Source organism: Syngnathus typhle, linkage group LG5 (assembly GCF_033458585.1).
Source record: "Syngnathus typhle isolate RoL2023-S1 ecotype Sweden linkage group LG5, RoL_Styp_1.0, whole genome shotgun sequence".
NCBI lineage: Eukaryota > Metazoa > Chordata > Actinopteri > Syngnathiformes > Syngnathidae > Syngnathus > Syngnathus typhle.
In genome coordinates this window covers 1,210,443-1,224,970 of record NC_083742.1, presented here as the reverse complement: position 1 = coordinate 1,224,970, position 14,528 = coordinate 1,210,443, and the positions used below count along the sequence as shown (strand labels likewise).

At 45.2% G+C, this 14,528-nt stretch overlaps 1 protein-coding gene across 8 annotated transcripts in view; it reads left to right on the top strand.

The window, feature by feature from the left end:
* The window catches only part of ydjc (YdjC chitooligosaccharide deacetylase homolog), a 121,326-nt gene that overhangs the window by 60,507 nt on the left and 46,291 nt on the right, over window positions 1-14,528 (top strand). For 7 of the 8 annotated variants that reach the window (XM_061279714.1, XM_061279718.1, XM_061279717.1 and 4 more), the window contains 2 exons: window positions 11,718-11,877; window positions 14,209-14,308. In XM_061279714.1, coding sequence (XP_061135698.1) covers window positions 11,718-11,877; window positions 14,209-14,308 — 260 coding nt within the window. Of the gene's footprint in view, window positions 1-2,662; window positions 3,175-11,717; window positions 11,878-14,208; window positions 14,309-14,528 lie in introns of all 8 variants that reach the window. The other variant, XM_061279721.1, reaches the window with a different exon arrangement.

Below are 14,528 nucleotides of genomic sequence, written 5' to 3'. Positions count from 1 at the left end.
TCCAACTTTCAACTGTTCATCATTTTTCTACCTATTCCACAACTTCCCACGTCCCAAAAACTTCACATCTTTTATTTTGAAATTCACACCCAATTCCTTTTTCCCTTCTCATTTCTACATTTTTCAACCGATTCAACCCATTCCAACTTTCAACTGTTCATCATTTTTCTACCTATTCCACAACTTCCCACTTACCAAAAACTTCACATCTTTTATTTTGAAATTCACACCCAATTCCTTTTTCCCTTCTCATTTCTACATTTTTCAACCGATTCAACCCATTCCAACTTTCAACTGTTCATCATTTTTCTACCTATTCCACAACTTCCCACTTACCAAAAACTTCACATCTTTTATTTTGAAATTCACACCCAATTCCTTTTTCCCTTCTCATTTCTACATTTTTCAACCGATTCAACCCATTCCAAATTTATTCACTTAATTCACCTTATGCTTCCCACATTCACTCCCATTCACCCCCACTTCCACTATGCTTACACAATTCAACCCTTGACCCCCAAGTCCAGTGTGGCGGCCATCTTGGATGACCCTGAAGTGCCACCAATGAACCCAGAATGAACCGGAAGTGCCCCAAATCAAACCGAAAGTGACCCCAAATAGACCGGAAGTGACCTCAGGTAAACCGGAAGTGACCCCAAATCAAACCGGAAGTGACCCCAAATGTACCAGAAGTGACCTTTTTAGACCGGAAATGACCGCTAATAAACCGGAAGTGTTCTCCGACGAACCGGAAGTGACCCAAATTAAACCGGGAGTGACCCAAATGAACCGGAAGTGACCCAAATCAAACCGGAAGTGACCCCTAATAGACCGGAAGTGACCTCAGGTAAACCGGAAGTGACCCCAAATAAACCGGAAGTGACCTTTTTTAGCCAGAAATGACTCCAAATAAACCGGAAGTGACCATAGCTAAACCGGAAGTGACCTATATAAAACCGGAAGTGACCCAAATAAACCGGAATGGACCCAAATTAGACCGGAAATGACCCGAGGCTGTTTTATTTTGTTTTGTTCCAAATTTAGAAAGATTTTGGCGCAATTGCTTTTTTTTTATTTTCCCATTCATTCTCTATGGGGATTCAACATTTGCTCTAACTTCTACATTTTTTAACTGATTCAACCCGTTCCAATTTTCAACTGTACATCTTTTGCCTACCTATTCCACAACTTCCCACTTACCAAAAATTCCAAATTCGAAATTCAACCAAATTCTCCAAAATTTCGTTTTTCTACTCTAATTTCTACATTTTTCAACCGATTCAACCCATTCCAACTTTCAACTGTTCATTTTTTGCCTACCTATTCCACAACTTCCCACTTACCAAATATTCCAAACTTTCAATTTTGAAATTCACCACAAATTCTCCAAATATTCGACATTTCTCAAGTAATTCAACACGTTTCAACATCGTTCGGCAGCATTCCCCGAAAAAGTTATTCATACATTTGGCCTTCACACGCAATTTCTCCAGAAATTGCAAAATTCTAGTTTTTATTGAGATTAATAACTTGCGAAAAATACCGAGTTTTTTGCTAAAATAAGCGCATCTTTATATTTCAGGAGGCTATCCTGCCATGCCTGATGGAAAACCTCAAGTTTGGTTAGACGCCATCTGCGCTGATGCTTTCTACATAATTGCTTAAGCGTACGCGTTTCATCTGTGAACCACGGAGTAGGCACTCTACGGCGAGTTTTCAGACGTAACGGCGCCACAGAGTCAATGGCATTTAACAATGTCGCATTGAATTCATTTGTAAGATTATCAATAGAGCCGGCGTATGTGGGAGATATAGCGGTTGCCGGCGACAGTATCTCAGATAGCGCAGTTGCAGTCATGGAGTTGAAATTATAAATTATGATAATTATATTATCCGCATTGGTTACTAGATCAGTCACAAATTCTGAAAATTCATCCAGGAAGCCAGAGTAAGCCCCGGGTGGACGGTAAATACCAACAAGATAAAATGACGATAAAGCGGTGGATCGGACAGTAAGAAGCGCAAATGTTTTAAATACGTTGATCGAACGAGGCCTAAAACTAAGCTTGGAATTCGAGATGAGGGCGACACTCCCACCCTTTTTTCGAGGACGCGCCACATGCGAGCTCACAAAATTTGGAGGCGAGGCCTCATTAAGCGGCATCAGTTCATTAGGTTTTAACCAGGTCTCGCAGAGACCAAAAACGTTTAGATTATGTTCTGTGATGAGATCATTAACGAGAATGGCTTTCGTATGAAGCGATCTAATATTCATAAAACCAAGTTTAAGTGTAATTGGTCGATCCGGGTGCGTATCTATCGAAGGATATTTATACGAGATGCGAGTAAGAGTGTTCTCTAGGCCTGACATCACCTCTCAAATGTTTGTTAGCGTGGTGGGATGATACGACCGTGGGAATCTGATGGTAAATATTTGTTACACGTGTAGAATTATCTGAAACCGGCACCGTTTCATCAGCAAAACCGGTCGGGGTGGAGTGATTGGATTTGTCTACTATCCCAGTACAAAGTGTGTTTATGTGTACTGTAGCACTATTCAAACTATCACGCTCTAGTCTACACAAGGAGCTATGTGCATGCTGGGAGTCTAGCCTAGCGCTAGTTAACTTTATCTTAACAGACTCCAAACCCATCCTGACAGGTGGTCTAATCACCTGTGAAAGGAGCGGGGTCCACGTCACTCAACGTGGGTTCAGGACAGAACCCGGAGGCTGGGTGACCGCACCGTTCAGGGTCCTCCCCGAGCAGATTGGCTGGACCGAGCAGAGCCGTTGGAGCTTTGTAAGGCTTCCCTCCCTTCCCTGAGTAGCACCAGCAGCAACTGCACGCCAGCTTCTGCCTCTATTGTGGAGACGAGGGGCACCAAGAAACGGAAGGAGCTCAGGCGAGGTCAGGGAGATAGATCCACGTGAGTTCGACCACGGCCTCCGTTCCCGCAAGACATTATTGCCAACTCGTCTGCTGATCAGTGACGAAGCACACAATCTGTCCGCATTGGTGGACTCCTGAGCAGAGGCCAACATTATGGACATCAACCTCGCTCGGAAGCTGCGGATCGGCGAACTGTCCCTGCCTGAACCCATTCCTGCGGCGCACTCGACGGATGCATCATAGTCAGCCACATCACCTTTCCAGTGATGATGTTCTTTTCCGGTAATCATCAAGAAACCATCCAGGTTTACCTATTACATTTTTTTCCGTGTATAATGTGCCCCCATGTATAATACGCACCCTAAAAATGGCATGTTGATACTGGAAAAAAGCCTGTACCCATGTAAAATACGCAACCAATTTTTATTTTATTTCCCAATGATCGTCACACTTGCAGGGAGGCAATGGGTCCCATTTTTATAGTCTTTGGTATGGTCTTAACTAGGCTGGATGTTTGTTTTCTTGTTGCCGTTGATTTCTCCGACTGCCCGTAAAGGCACCACCGCGATCAGATGAAAAGAGAGGAAAGTGACGTGCGGACATGTGAAAAAGGCGGCTCTGTATGGGAGAGACGTTGAAGAGGAATAAAAACACCCTTGGAAACCAAAACTTGCCCCTCGTCGTGACTCGGAACAGTAACAAATGTTTCGGATTTGTGTAGGGTACATTGTGACAGCAAACGAGCAAGTGATCGAGCAAGCGTCTGATACGAGAGCATTGCGTTCGTATGGAGCGTGTTTGAAGTGAACAGCAGAGAAGAAAGGAACAAGGCAAAGTGTTGTGAAATAAAATATTACCTGTAATACGCATTTTGTTATTTGCTGATTGAAACTGCTAATTAAATTGTGAATTGAAACTAATGGGAAGAAAACTGATTTCTCACTCTTGATATAGCTGACGTGTCTTGCGCATCCGTTCTGCGCATCTGTAATGGCGGCCTCCGTATGATATCCGGTTTGCGATGGAGATTAAAAACCAAACAATATTTGACAATAACACACCATCAAGGATTGCACCATCGCGTCAAACGATGTGTCGTCAATTATGAATTTTACTGACTAAGTGTGTTGGGCAGGATGGCTGAATGCAATGCGCGATTGACAATAAACAAGAAGAAAGGTGATTTCAAGCTTTATTTCGACGGAGATTTGTCATGTCTCGTCGCCAGTTTTGCTATGTGTCTAGGTTGCCATAGTTTCTGTTCGCGTCGCCCCTCCCTTCTTGTGTCACCTCAATCAATGTAACGTGTTTTGTATTTAAGTCCTGTCTGCCCCTCGCTCACCGTCGGATCATTGCATGTGTTACTGTCATGATGTCTGTTTGGTTTCTGTTCCTGTCTTTGGTAATGTCACCCTGTCTTTTTTTCTCACGTCTTTGTCGGTCAGTCCTGTTGTTGGTTTTGTTGTACCATGATTTTCTTAAAAAAATAAATTAATTAATTAAAAAAATTAAAAAAAAAAAATTAATAAGAAATTCTACCCATGTATAATGCACACCCCAAATTTTAGGACAATAAATTAGTTAAATTTTGCGCATTATACACAAAAAAAACTGTAGCTGTCCTGGCCTAACCCGTCGTCCTCGCTCATCCCTGGCTGAGGCAACATAATCTCCACATCGACTGGGAGACTGGGGTTGTGCGGGAGTGGAGCTCAAAGTGCCATTTAAGCTGCCTGAAAGGAGCCATCGTAGCAATGGACTCTCGCTCTACCTGTTCGCCTCCCGACCTCTCTGGTGTTCCCTCTTGCTACCAGGACCTCAGAGAGGTGTTCAGTAAAGCCTAGGCCACCTCTCTGCCACCTCATCGGCCTTACGATTGTGCAATTTATCTCCTGCCAGGCCCGACCCCCCCCAAGGTGTCGCCTGTACTCTCTGTCGGTCCCCGAGAGGCAAGCAATGGATGCCTACATCAAGGACTACTTGGCGGGCGGTATTATCCGACACTCCTCGCCAGCGAGAGCCAGGTTTTTCTTCGTGGAAAAGACCTGGGAAGGAATCATTGGGAAGCATGGCATCGGAAAATGCAACAGCATTGGTTCACTGCTGCTCAAGTTGTGCGCTGCGCATGACCTTGTCATCACCAACAACATGGTCCGCCTACCCACCCGTAACAAGATGTCATGGATGCACCCTAACTCTAAGCATTGGCATCTCATCAATTAAATCATCACCAGGAAGAGTGATAGGCAGGATGTCAGAGTGACCAAGGCTATGTGTGGTGCTGACTGCTAGACTGATCACACTCGTGTCCAGGCTCAAACTCCGCATCCTGCCCATTAGAAGACCCCAATGCCAAAAGCCTATGATAAAACTGAACATCTCCAAGTTGAAGAGCTGCAAAATTGCAGATGACTTCTCCAAGGACCTTGAGAATAAACTAACTGATACAATGCACAATGATGGGGCCAGCATAGAGGAAAATCTTCAGAGACGTCGTATACTCAACTGCCTCTGAACACATTGGACCTGCTGCCTGGAGTAACAAAACTGGTTTGATGAAAACGAGGAAGGGATACAGGTGCTGCTCTCAGAGAAACAACAACTCCTTCAAATGCATCAGAACGACCTATCCTCGCGACCCAAGAAGGATGCCTTCACCAATGCAAAAATGAAAATCCAGAAGCTACACAAGATGCAGAACAACTGGTTCAGCAACAACGCAGATGAAATCCAGGGCTATGCTGACAGCCACAATTCCAAGCGTTTTTATGACGTGCTGAAGCAGATACTGGAGAGATGGGCTGAAAATTTCAACAGCGTCCTCAAGAGCCCAGCCTCAGTCAACGACAAAGCCATAGAGCGCCTGCCCCAAGTAGAACCCAACCTTGACCTGGACAACCTACCCGCTGAAGAAGTCAGGAAAACTGTCAAGCAACTCTCCTTTGGCAAAGCAACTGGATCCGACGCTATCCCTGCTGAAATGTAAAAGGCAGGAGGCAGGCTATGATACAGAAGCTGACTCTACTATTCCGGTCCATGTGGCATGAGGAAAAGGTCCCACAGCAGTTCAGGGAATGCCAGTGTCGTCCACAACTTAGTGTATTGTGCGCGTTTTGCAATAATGACTAGCAAATGCGCTACTTTGCAGGTTTATAAGTGACGGGTGAATGGCGTTTAAATACATACTGATAGCGCGGCGCGTGCCTCTGAGCAATATGCGTCACTGCGGACAAGCGTGGAAAGCGTGGAAGCCAGCCTGTCATGCACGAGGCAGGACAACCAGGTGGAATACGGAGTGTTTATTTTAGGAATGTGAAAAGGGGTAAAGGGAGGCTGGAACGCAGCAGAGCAGGTACACGAGGCGACTGACGGCGAGCTCGCGTCATGCGTTGTGGTGGCATCTCGTTACAGGAATCAGGTGTCAAGCCAAGACAACCAACCAGGTGTAACGCTAACCAGCGAATCAGGCAAATGTGAATCAGGTGGCAAGTGTACGTGTGTCAAACCGAAACGGCGAGGATGGACCAGCGAATGGCATCTATTTCCACGCCCAAATCAGCGGGTACGACGGGACAAGTGGTGCCAATCAGCGTCATTAGCACACGTGTTCTGTATTGGCGCGCTCCTGAGGTTAAGCACAGAGGGCGTGTTAGCTGCCCAGCAGGGCGAGAGCGAAGACGTGACACAACCTTCCTGTGTACACTGTCAAACCCGAAAACCACAACAAGCTGGAAATAAAAAAATAAAGAAATAAATTACAAATAAATAATAAAAAGGGTTTTTTATTTTATTCTTTTATTTTCATTTTCACTGTACCTCAGAGATTCATGTTTTCTGTAACTTAAAATAACTTACAGTATGGGAACTTCAAATTAACTTACTCTATTTTTTTTTTTTTATTCAACTTATGTAACCTTAACTTAAAACTAACTTAGCTTATTTATTTTTTATATATTTTTTACGTTATTCTTTAACTTTTGTCTTCACCCTCTTTACTTCCACTCAATTCAGGCTTTCTTTGCTTAACTTTCCTCTTCACATCACTCAACTTTGCAGATCATATATGCAATAGAACTCTTCCGCTGGATAAAACAAAAGTTAACTTTTTATGCGCTATTCTGCGGGGCTGCCACTCGGCTTTGGGAATGCACAAGGTCACACACCACAGACTGTGTGGAGAAGGAGCGAACCAAATGCAGGAAGACTTCAGAAAATGCAGGAAAAGATAATTTGTGACACATCAGCCTGACTACGTCACGGAAAGAAGTGATCACAATTTCCCCATATCTCCTCCTAAATTTTAACGAGGCCCACTCCATCATTAGCTTGATAATTAGCGTTAGCCTCAGCATCCCGCGTCAGATCGCTGTTCTTTGCATTTACATTGGTTGGAGGGTCTTCTGCAGTGCCTTTCTTTGTAGTACCCTTTCTCCCCTAATCACCCTTCTATCTCAACTGTTTGTTTTTTCATTTTATCCATGCATCCATCCATCGTCTTCCGCTGATCCAGCGTCGAGTCGCGGGGGCAGCAGCTTTCGGAGGGACTCCCAGACTTCCCTCTCCCGAGCTACTTCGTCCAGCTCATCCCGGGGATCCCAAGACGTTCCCAGGCCAGCGGAGAGACATAGTCTCTCCAGCGCGTCCTGGGTCGTCCACGGGGTCTCCTCCCAGTGGTACATTCCCGGAACACCTCCCCAGGGAAGCGTCCAGGAGGTATCCTGGTGAGATGCCCGAGCCACCTCGTCTGGCTCCTCTCAACATGGGGGAGCAGCGGCTCTACTCCTAGTCTCTCCCGGATGACCGAGCTTCTCACTCTCTCTCTAAGGGAGAGCCCGGACACCCTGCGGAGGAAACTCATTTCGGCCGCTTGTATCCGGTATCTCATTCTTTCGGTCACGACCCATAGCTCGTGACCATAGGTGAGAGTGGGAGCATAGATCGACTGGTAAATTGAGAGCTTTGCCTTTTGGCTCAGCTCTCTCTTCACCATGACGGACTGGTACAGGGTCCGGATTACAGCCGACGCTGCACTGATCCTCCTGTCAATCTCATGTTCCATCCTGCCCTCACTCGTGAACAAGACCCCAAGATACTTGAACTCCTCCACTTGGGGCAGAATCTCATCCCCGATCCGGAGCGGGCATTCCACCCTTTTCCGAATGAGGACCATGGACTCAGATTTGAATGTACTGATCCTCATCCCGCCCGCTTCACACTGCTGTGAATCGCTCCCATGAGAGCTGGAGATCATGGCTAGAAGAAGCTAACAGCACCACGTCGCCTGCAAAAAGCAGAGATGCAATGCTGAGGTCCCCAAACCGGACATCCTCAACACTTCAGCTCCGCCTAGAAATTCTGTCCATAAAAGTTATAAACAGAATCGGTGACAAAGGGCAGCCGTGGCGGAGTCCAACCCTCACTGGGAACGAATCCGACTAACTGTTGGAAATGCGGATCAAACTTTGGCATCGATCATACAGGGACCGAACCGCCCTTATTAGTTGGTTCGGCACCCCGTACTCCCAAAGCACCCTCCACAGAACTTCTCGAGGGACACGGTCGAATGCGTTCTGCAAGTCCACAAAACACGTGAACTGGTTGGGCGAACTCCCATGAACCCTCGAGGATCCTGCCAAGGTTATAGAGCTGGTCCACTGTTCCATTGCCAGGACCAAAACTACACTGCTCCTCCTGAATCCGAGACTCGACGTCCCAACGGACCCTCCTCTCCAGCACCCCTGAATAGACCTTACCAGGGAGGCTGAGGAGTGTGATTTCACTGTAATTGGAACACACCCTCCGGTCCCCCTTCTTAAAGAGGGGAACTACCACCCCAGTCTACCAATCCAGAGGCACCATCCCCTATGTCCACGCAATGCTGTAGAGGCGTGTCAGCCAAGACAGCCCCAAAACATCCAGAGCCTTTCAAAACTCTGGGCGGATCTCATCCACCCCTGGGGCCTTGCCCTTGATGAGTACCTCAGTGACTTCGACCGCAGAAATTGGAGAGTCCACCAAAGAGTCTCCAGGCCCTGCTTCCACAATGGATGTCGTGTCGGTAGAATTGAGGAGGTCTTTGAAGTATTCTCCCCACCGACTCACGGCGTCCCGAGTTGAGGTCAGCAGCACCCCATCTCCACTGTAAACATTGTTGACAGTGCACTGCTTCCCCCGCCTGAGACGCCGGATGGTGGACCAGAATTTCCTCGAAGGCGTCCGGAAGTCATTCTCCATGGCCTCGCCAAACTCCTCCCACGCCCAGTTTTTGCCTCAACAACCGCCGAAGCCGTGTTCCGCTTGGGCATCCGGTACCCGTCGGCTGCCTCTGGAGTCCCACAGGCTAAAACGGCCCAATAGGACTCCTTCTTCAGCTTGACGGCATCCCTTACCGCTGGTGTCCACCAGCGGGTTCGGGGATCGCCGCCACGACAGGCACCGACCACCTTACGGCCACAGCTCCGGTCGGCTGCTTCAACAATGGAGGCACGGAACATGGTCCACTCAGACTCAATGTCCCCCGCCTCCTCCTGGACATGGGAAAAGGTCTGCTGGACGTGGGAATTGAAGCTCTTCCTGTCAGGGGATTCTGCCAGACGTTCCCAGACTACCCTCACAGTACGTTTGTGTCTGGCAGGTTGGACTGGCATCTTTCCCCACCATCGGAGCAAACCCACCACCAGGTGGTGATCAGTTGACTGCTCTGCCCCTCTTTTCACCCGAGTGTCCAAAACATGCAGCTGCAAATCCGGTGACACGACTACAAAGTCAAGACTATCAAAGTCGAACTGCGGCCTAGGACAGATATGGGCAAACTACGGCCACACTCCATCCGCGACAAGATTTTCTTCAAAAATTGTTGTACCATGATTTTCTTACAAAAAAAATAATAATATTTTTTTTTTTTTTAAATTGTTCCCATGTATAATGCTCACCCCAGATTTTAGGACAGTAAATTAGTTAAATTTTGCGCATTATACATGGGAAAAACGGTAGTTAAATTTTGTGGGAATATACATGGAAAAAAACGGTAATTAGAGAATGGAATTTCTGGAGAGAGCGCATGTGAAAACTAATACCGTTTTTTTCCGTGTATAGTGCGCCCCCATGTATAGTACGCACCCCTACAAATGGCATGCTGATGCTGGAAAAAAGCTTGTACCCATGTATAATACGCACCCAATTTTTATGAATTTTTAAAAAAAAAAAATGTATTTTTTTTTTTTTTTTTTTTAAGTCCCAATGATCGTCACACACGCAGGGAGGCAATGGGTCCCATTTTTATAGTCTTTGGTATAGTCTTAACTAGGCTGGATGTAATTTTTTTTGTTGGCGTTGATTTCTCCGACTGCCCGTAAACGCACCACCGCGCTCCGTGCGCATGGAGCGTGTTTGAAGTGAACAGCAGAGAAGAAAGGAACAAGGCAAAGTGTTGTGAAATAAAATATTACCTGTAATACGGATTTAGGTAGAGAACTGAACTCTCGCTCTTTATATAGCTGACGTGTCTTGCTCATCCGTTCTGCGCATCTGTAATGGCGGCCTCCGTATGATATCCGGTTTGCGTGTGTGCGAGAGCGAGAGAGAGCGAGAGAGAGAGCGTGCGAGAGAACGCTCAACCGTAGCGCGCCGCCGACCGCCCAACTGCACCGGGCTGGCCGATTATTGTGACAGAGCCGTCGCTGAAATTTAGAAGATATTTTTAAAGTCCTGATGTACTTTCTAAAATTTAAGTGGACCTCAGTGCGCACTGCGCAGGGAGCTTAATTGGTGCGGTCGCGCAACCGCAGCGCGCCGGGCGCTCACTGTCGCATTGCTTAAAGAGCGCCTTTGTGTTTTAGGATGAACAGCAGAGACGAAAGGAACAAGGCAAAGTGTTGTGAAATAAAATATTACCTGTAATACGCATTTTGTTATTTGCTGATTGAAACTGCTAATTAAACTGTGAATTGAAACTAATAGGAAGAAAACAACTCTCGCTCTTTATATAGCTGACGTGTCTTGCGCATCCGTTCTGTGCATTTTATTTCACAACACTTTGCCTTTCTTTTCTGCTGTTCACTTCAAACACGCTCCATGCGACCGCAATGCTCTCGTATCAGACGCTTGCTCGATCACCTGCTCGTTTGCTGTCCCGTGCGCGCACGAAGCGCGGTGGTGCGTTTACGGGCAGTCGGAGAAATCAACGCCAACAAAAAAAATTACATCCAGCCTAGTTAAGACCATACCAAAGACTATAAAAATGGGACCCATTGCCTCCCTGCGTGTGTGACGATCATTGGGACTTAAAAAAAAAAAAAAAAAAAAATTAAAAAAAAAAAAATTTTTTTTTTTTTTTTTTTTGTACCCATGTATAATGCGCACCCCGGATTTTAGGACAATAAATTAGTAAAATTTTGCGCACTATACACGGAAAAAAACGGTAGTCAGAATTAAAACTTTTTTTGGAAGATATTGTGGAAGATTAGGAGGCATGAGCTGAATAGTTTAAATTTGGACCAGCATGAATCAGCCACGAAATGTAGAAATTAGATGGGAAAACCTGAATAAGTCCAAATATTTGTGGGTCTTGTAATGGGGACAATGTATAATCTTTGGTGAGGGTGAATTATTGGAATCAGTAGGGATAAACTGTATAGTATGAGAGAATGAGAAGTGAAATTTTGGCTAAAATTGTACGGCAATAAAGTGCAAGAAATGAAATAGATGGAAAAAGTCAATGGCTTAGAATAACGTGTGTGAAGGCAGAAAGTTAGGAAAAAAACCCTGAAAGTTTAGTCTGAATTGAGACTGAGGTTGAAAAAGAATTAATGGACTTTTTCTATCAGACACAGCATCCCAATTGGGCTCCATGCCAACCTATCAGAAGGTATACCTGTGTGTCAGAGCCTCCGAGCAGCCTCTACACTCGTCAACGAGCGTGGTTTCTTCCATGGAAAGATGGGCTTCCGTCAGGCACTGGAACGACATCAGCTAAGCATGGAACAGGTACTAAGAGAAGCCTCACAATTTTTTTTCTTATTCATTCAGCTAATTGTTTAACTAATGGTTGTTTAAATTCCAGCCATTCGTGGCAGAGCCAGTACCACTACCAGCCATTTTGAGGATTTTTATCCATTTTCGAAGGCCTGCAAAATATTGTGTTCTATGGCCACATAAAATAAACTTACACAGGAATCCTATTTTACTGGCTGTGGTAGGATAGAAGCACACACAGAATAAGTAACATATTATTCAACAATCAAATACATGGTAAGATATTTTTTTATATGGTTTTTGTTTATGTAGTTGATCGGCCAGTCAGTCTGTCACACACAAATGTCTGTGGGGGATCGGCGGAACCCCCATTTTGCCCACAAAGCGGCATAGTGTGTGTGTGTGTTGTGTGGGTCTTGGAAACGGCATGATGCTCCAAATATATTTGGAAATTCACACACAGGATTGAATGTTTACTAAAAATAAATCCACACAAGAAAAAAAAACTTGATAATCACAAATGTAATTTGTAGATCGGAAAAAACATGCGAAACTCACAATTATATTTGTTGATCCAAACACATAAAAATTGCGATTGTATTTGTGTGAATAATTTTGACACAAATCTCTTCCCATAATTTTAGTTATGATAGAAATTAACAAGCAGATACGACGTCTATTTGCACCATGACATCGATTTGCTTCATCGTTTCGGTCGGGCCATTTAAATGAGCAAGGACCTCTGTCCATTAAGGCAGTGGTCCCCAACCTTTTTTGCGACACGGACCGGTTACATGTCAGAAATATTTTCGCGGACCGGCATTTATATAAATAAATAATACATTTATTTATATAAATAAATAATACATTTATAATAAATATATAAATACGATGAAATAAAATGATACGACTGACCTAAAAACAAGTACAAATGACAAAAATAAAACTCACCATGACGTTAGTTAGTTAGTTTATTGTTTAGCACATATTATTATATCAATAACTGTGCAAGGAGGGAGACGAAGCCTAGGGCTTGTAAAGAGCTCCACTCCTTCTTCTTCTTCGTTGAATTAGTGGGAGCACTGAGTTTGTTTCTCAGAAACGAGCCGGTCCCATCTAGACGTAATTGGAGACAATGACACCCGAAGTGATTAAGGTTTGTCTTTTATTGCAGGATGCTTGGTCTCCATGTGTTGAAGCAGTTTCGAATGCTTCATTGCCTGGTTAGTTAGCCTGTCGCCACATATTAGCTTTGCGGGCTCGACTAGGGAAACATGTCACGTGACCGGGACGAGTGTCTTGACCTGAATTAATCGATCGTCGATAAAAAAATTGTTTTCTTCTGTGCGGCTTGGCGGCCCGGTACCAAGTGACCCACGGACCGGTACCGGTCCGCGCCCAGGTGGTTGGGGACCTCTACATTAAGGCATGTTTCAATAATTCCAATTGTTTCAGAGACACGAATTCTGGCATTAACTCAAATATTGACTGCATATAAACGTATTGTCTAAGTGAAGAATGCATAAAAATGTGGTCCTGGTTCTTCAACAGGCAATCACTTCTTGCTCCTCTACCATCTATGTCAGGGATTGTCAACCGGTGGTCCCCGCGGACCACCGGTTGACAATCCCTGTAGGTTGACCATGAGTGGTCTGTGGAGGTATTGAAGGTGGTTCGTGAAATTGGAAATGGAAAATCCATCTATTTTCTGTACCGCTTGTCACCAAGGGGTCGCAGGCATGCTGGAGCCTGTCCCAGCAGTCATCCGGCAGTAGGCGGGGGACAACCGGGAGTGGTTGCCAGCCAATCGCAGGGCACACCGAAAAACCGTCCGCACTCGCACTTATGGGCAAATTGGAGTGCTCAATCGGCCTACCAAGCATGTTTTTTGGATGTGGGAGGAAACCGGAGTACCCAGAGAACTCCACAAAGGGAGGGCCAGAGGTGAAATCAAACCCACACCCTCTGACCTGTGCGGCAGAGGTGCTAACCAGCGCGTCACCGTGCCGCTACAAATGGAAAATAATTGTGACGGTTTTAAAAATAAAATAGATTCATTATTTAGACTTGATTTATTTTCCAGCATTTCTTTTTTAATCGTTTACCCATCCAAATTATGTCAAATGTTGCTGAGATTCCCAAAGTAAATGCAAATAAAAAGCCTGTATAGGTCTATCCACCTTCGGTGCAAAATAAAATAATATTTCGCCAAAGCAGTGATCCCCAAGTTGCTTCTTGGTTATAAGGGTGGTCCCTTGAACAAAACCAGTTGAAAACCCCTGATCTATGTGATTAACTGGGGTGTATTATGTTTCCCACTTAAGTTTTCTTTTTTGTGTTAAGGTGGAGCTAGAGCTGAAGGACCAGATCAGGCTTTTCAGAGAACTGACAGGTCACCTGCCTTATCATATGGATGGACATCAACATGTTCATATATTGCAAGGTAAGTCAAGTATTGACTTTGTTCTCATCTGTCTCGAGATCCCTTTTTGGATTTCAAATTTAAAGTTGCATGCTCTGCGACTACTAGCTGCGACCAGTTCAGGGTGGTCTGCCTTCCAACCGAAGTTAGCTGGAGTAGGTTCCAGCAACCCCCTGACCCTGAGCTGGATAAGCACTGTTGAAAATGGATGAAATTAAAAGTTGCCTCTGTCACTTAAGTT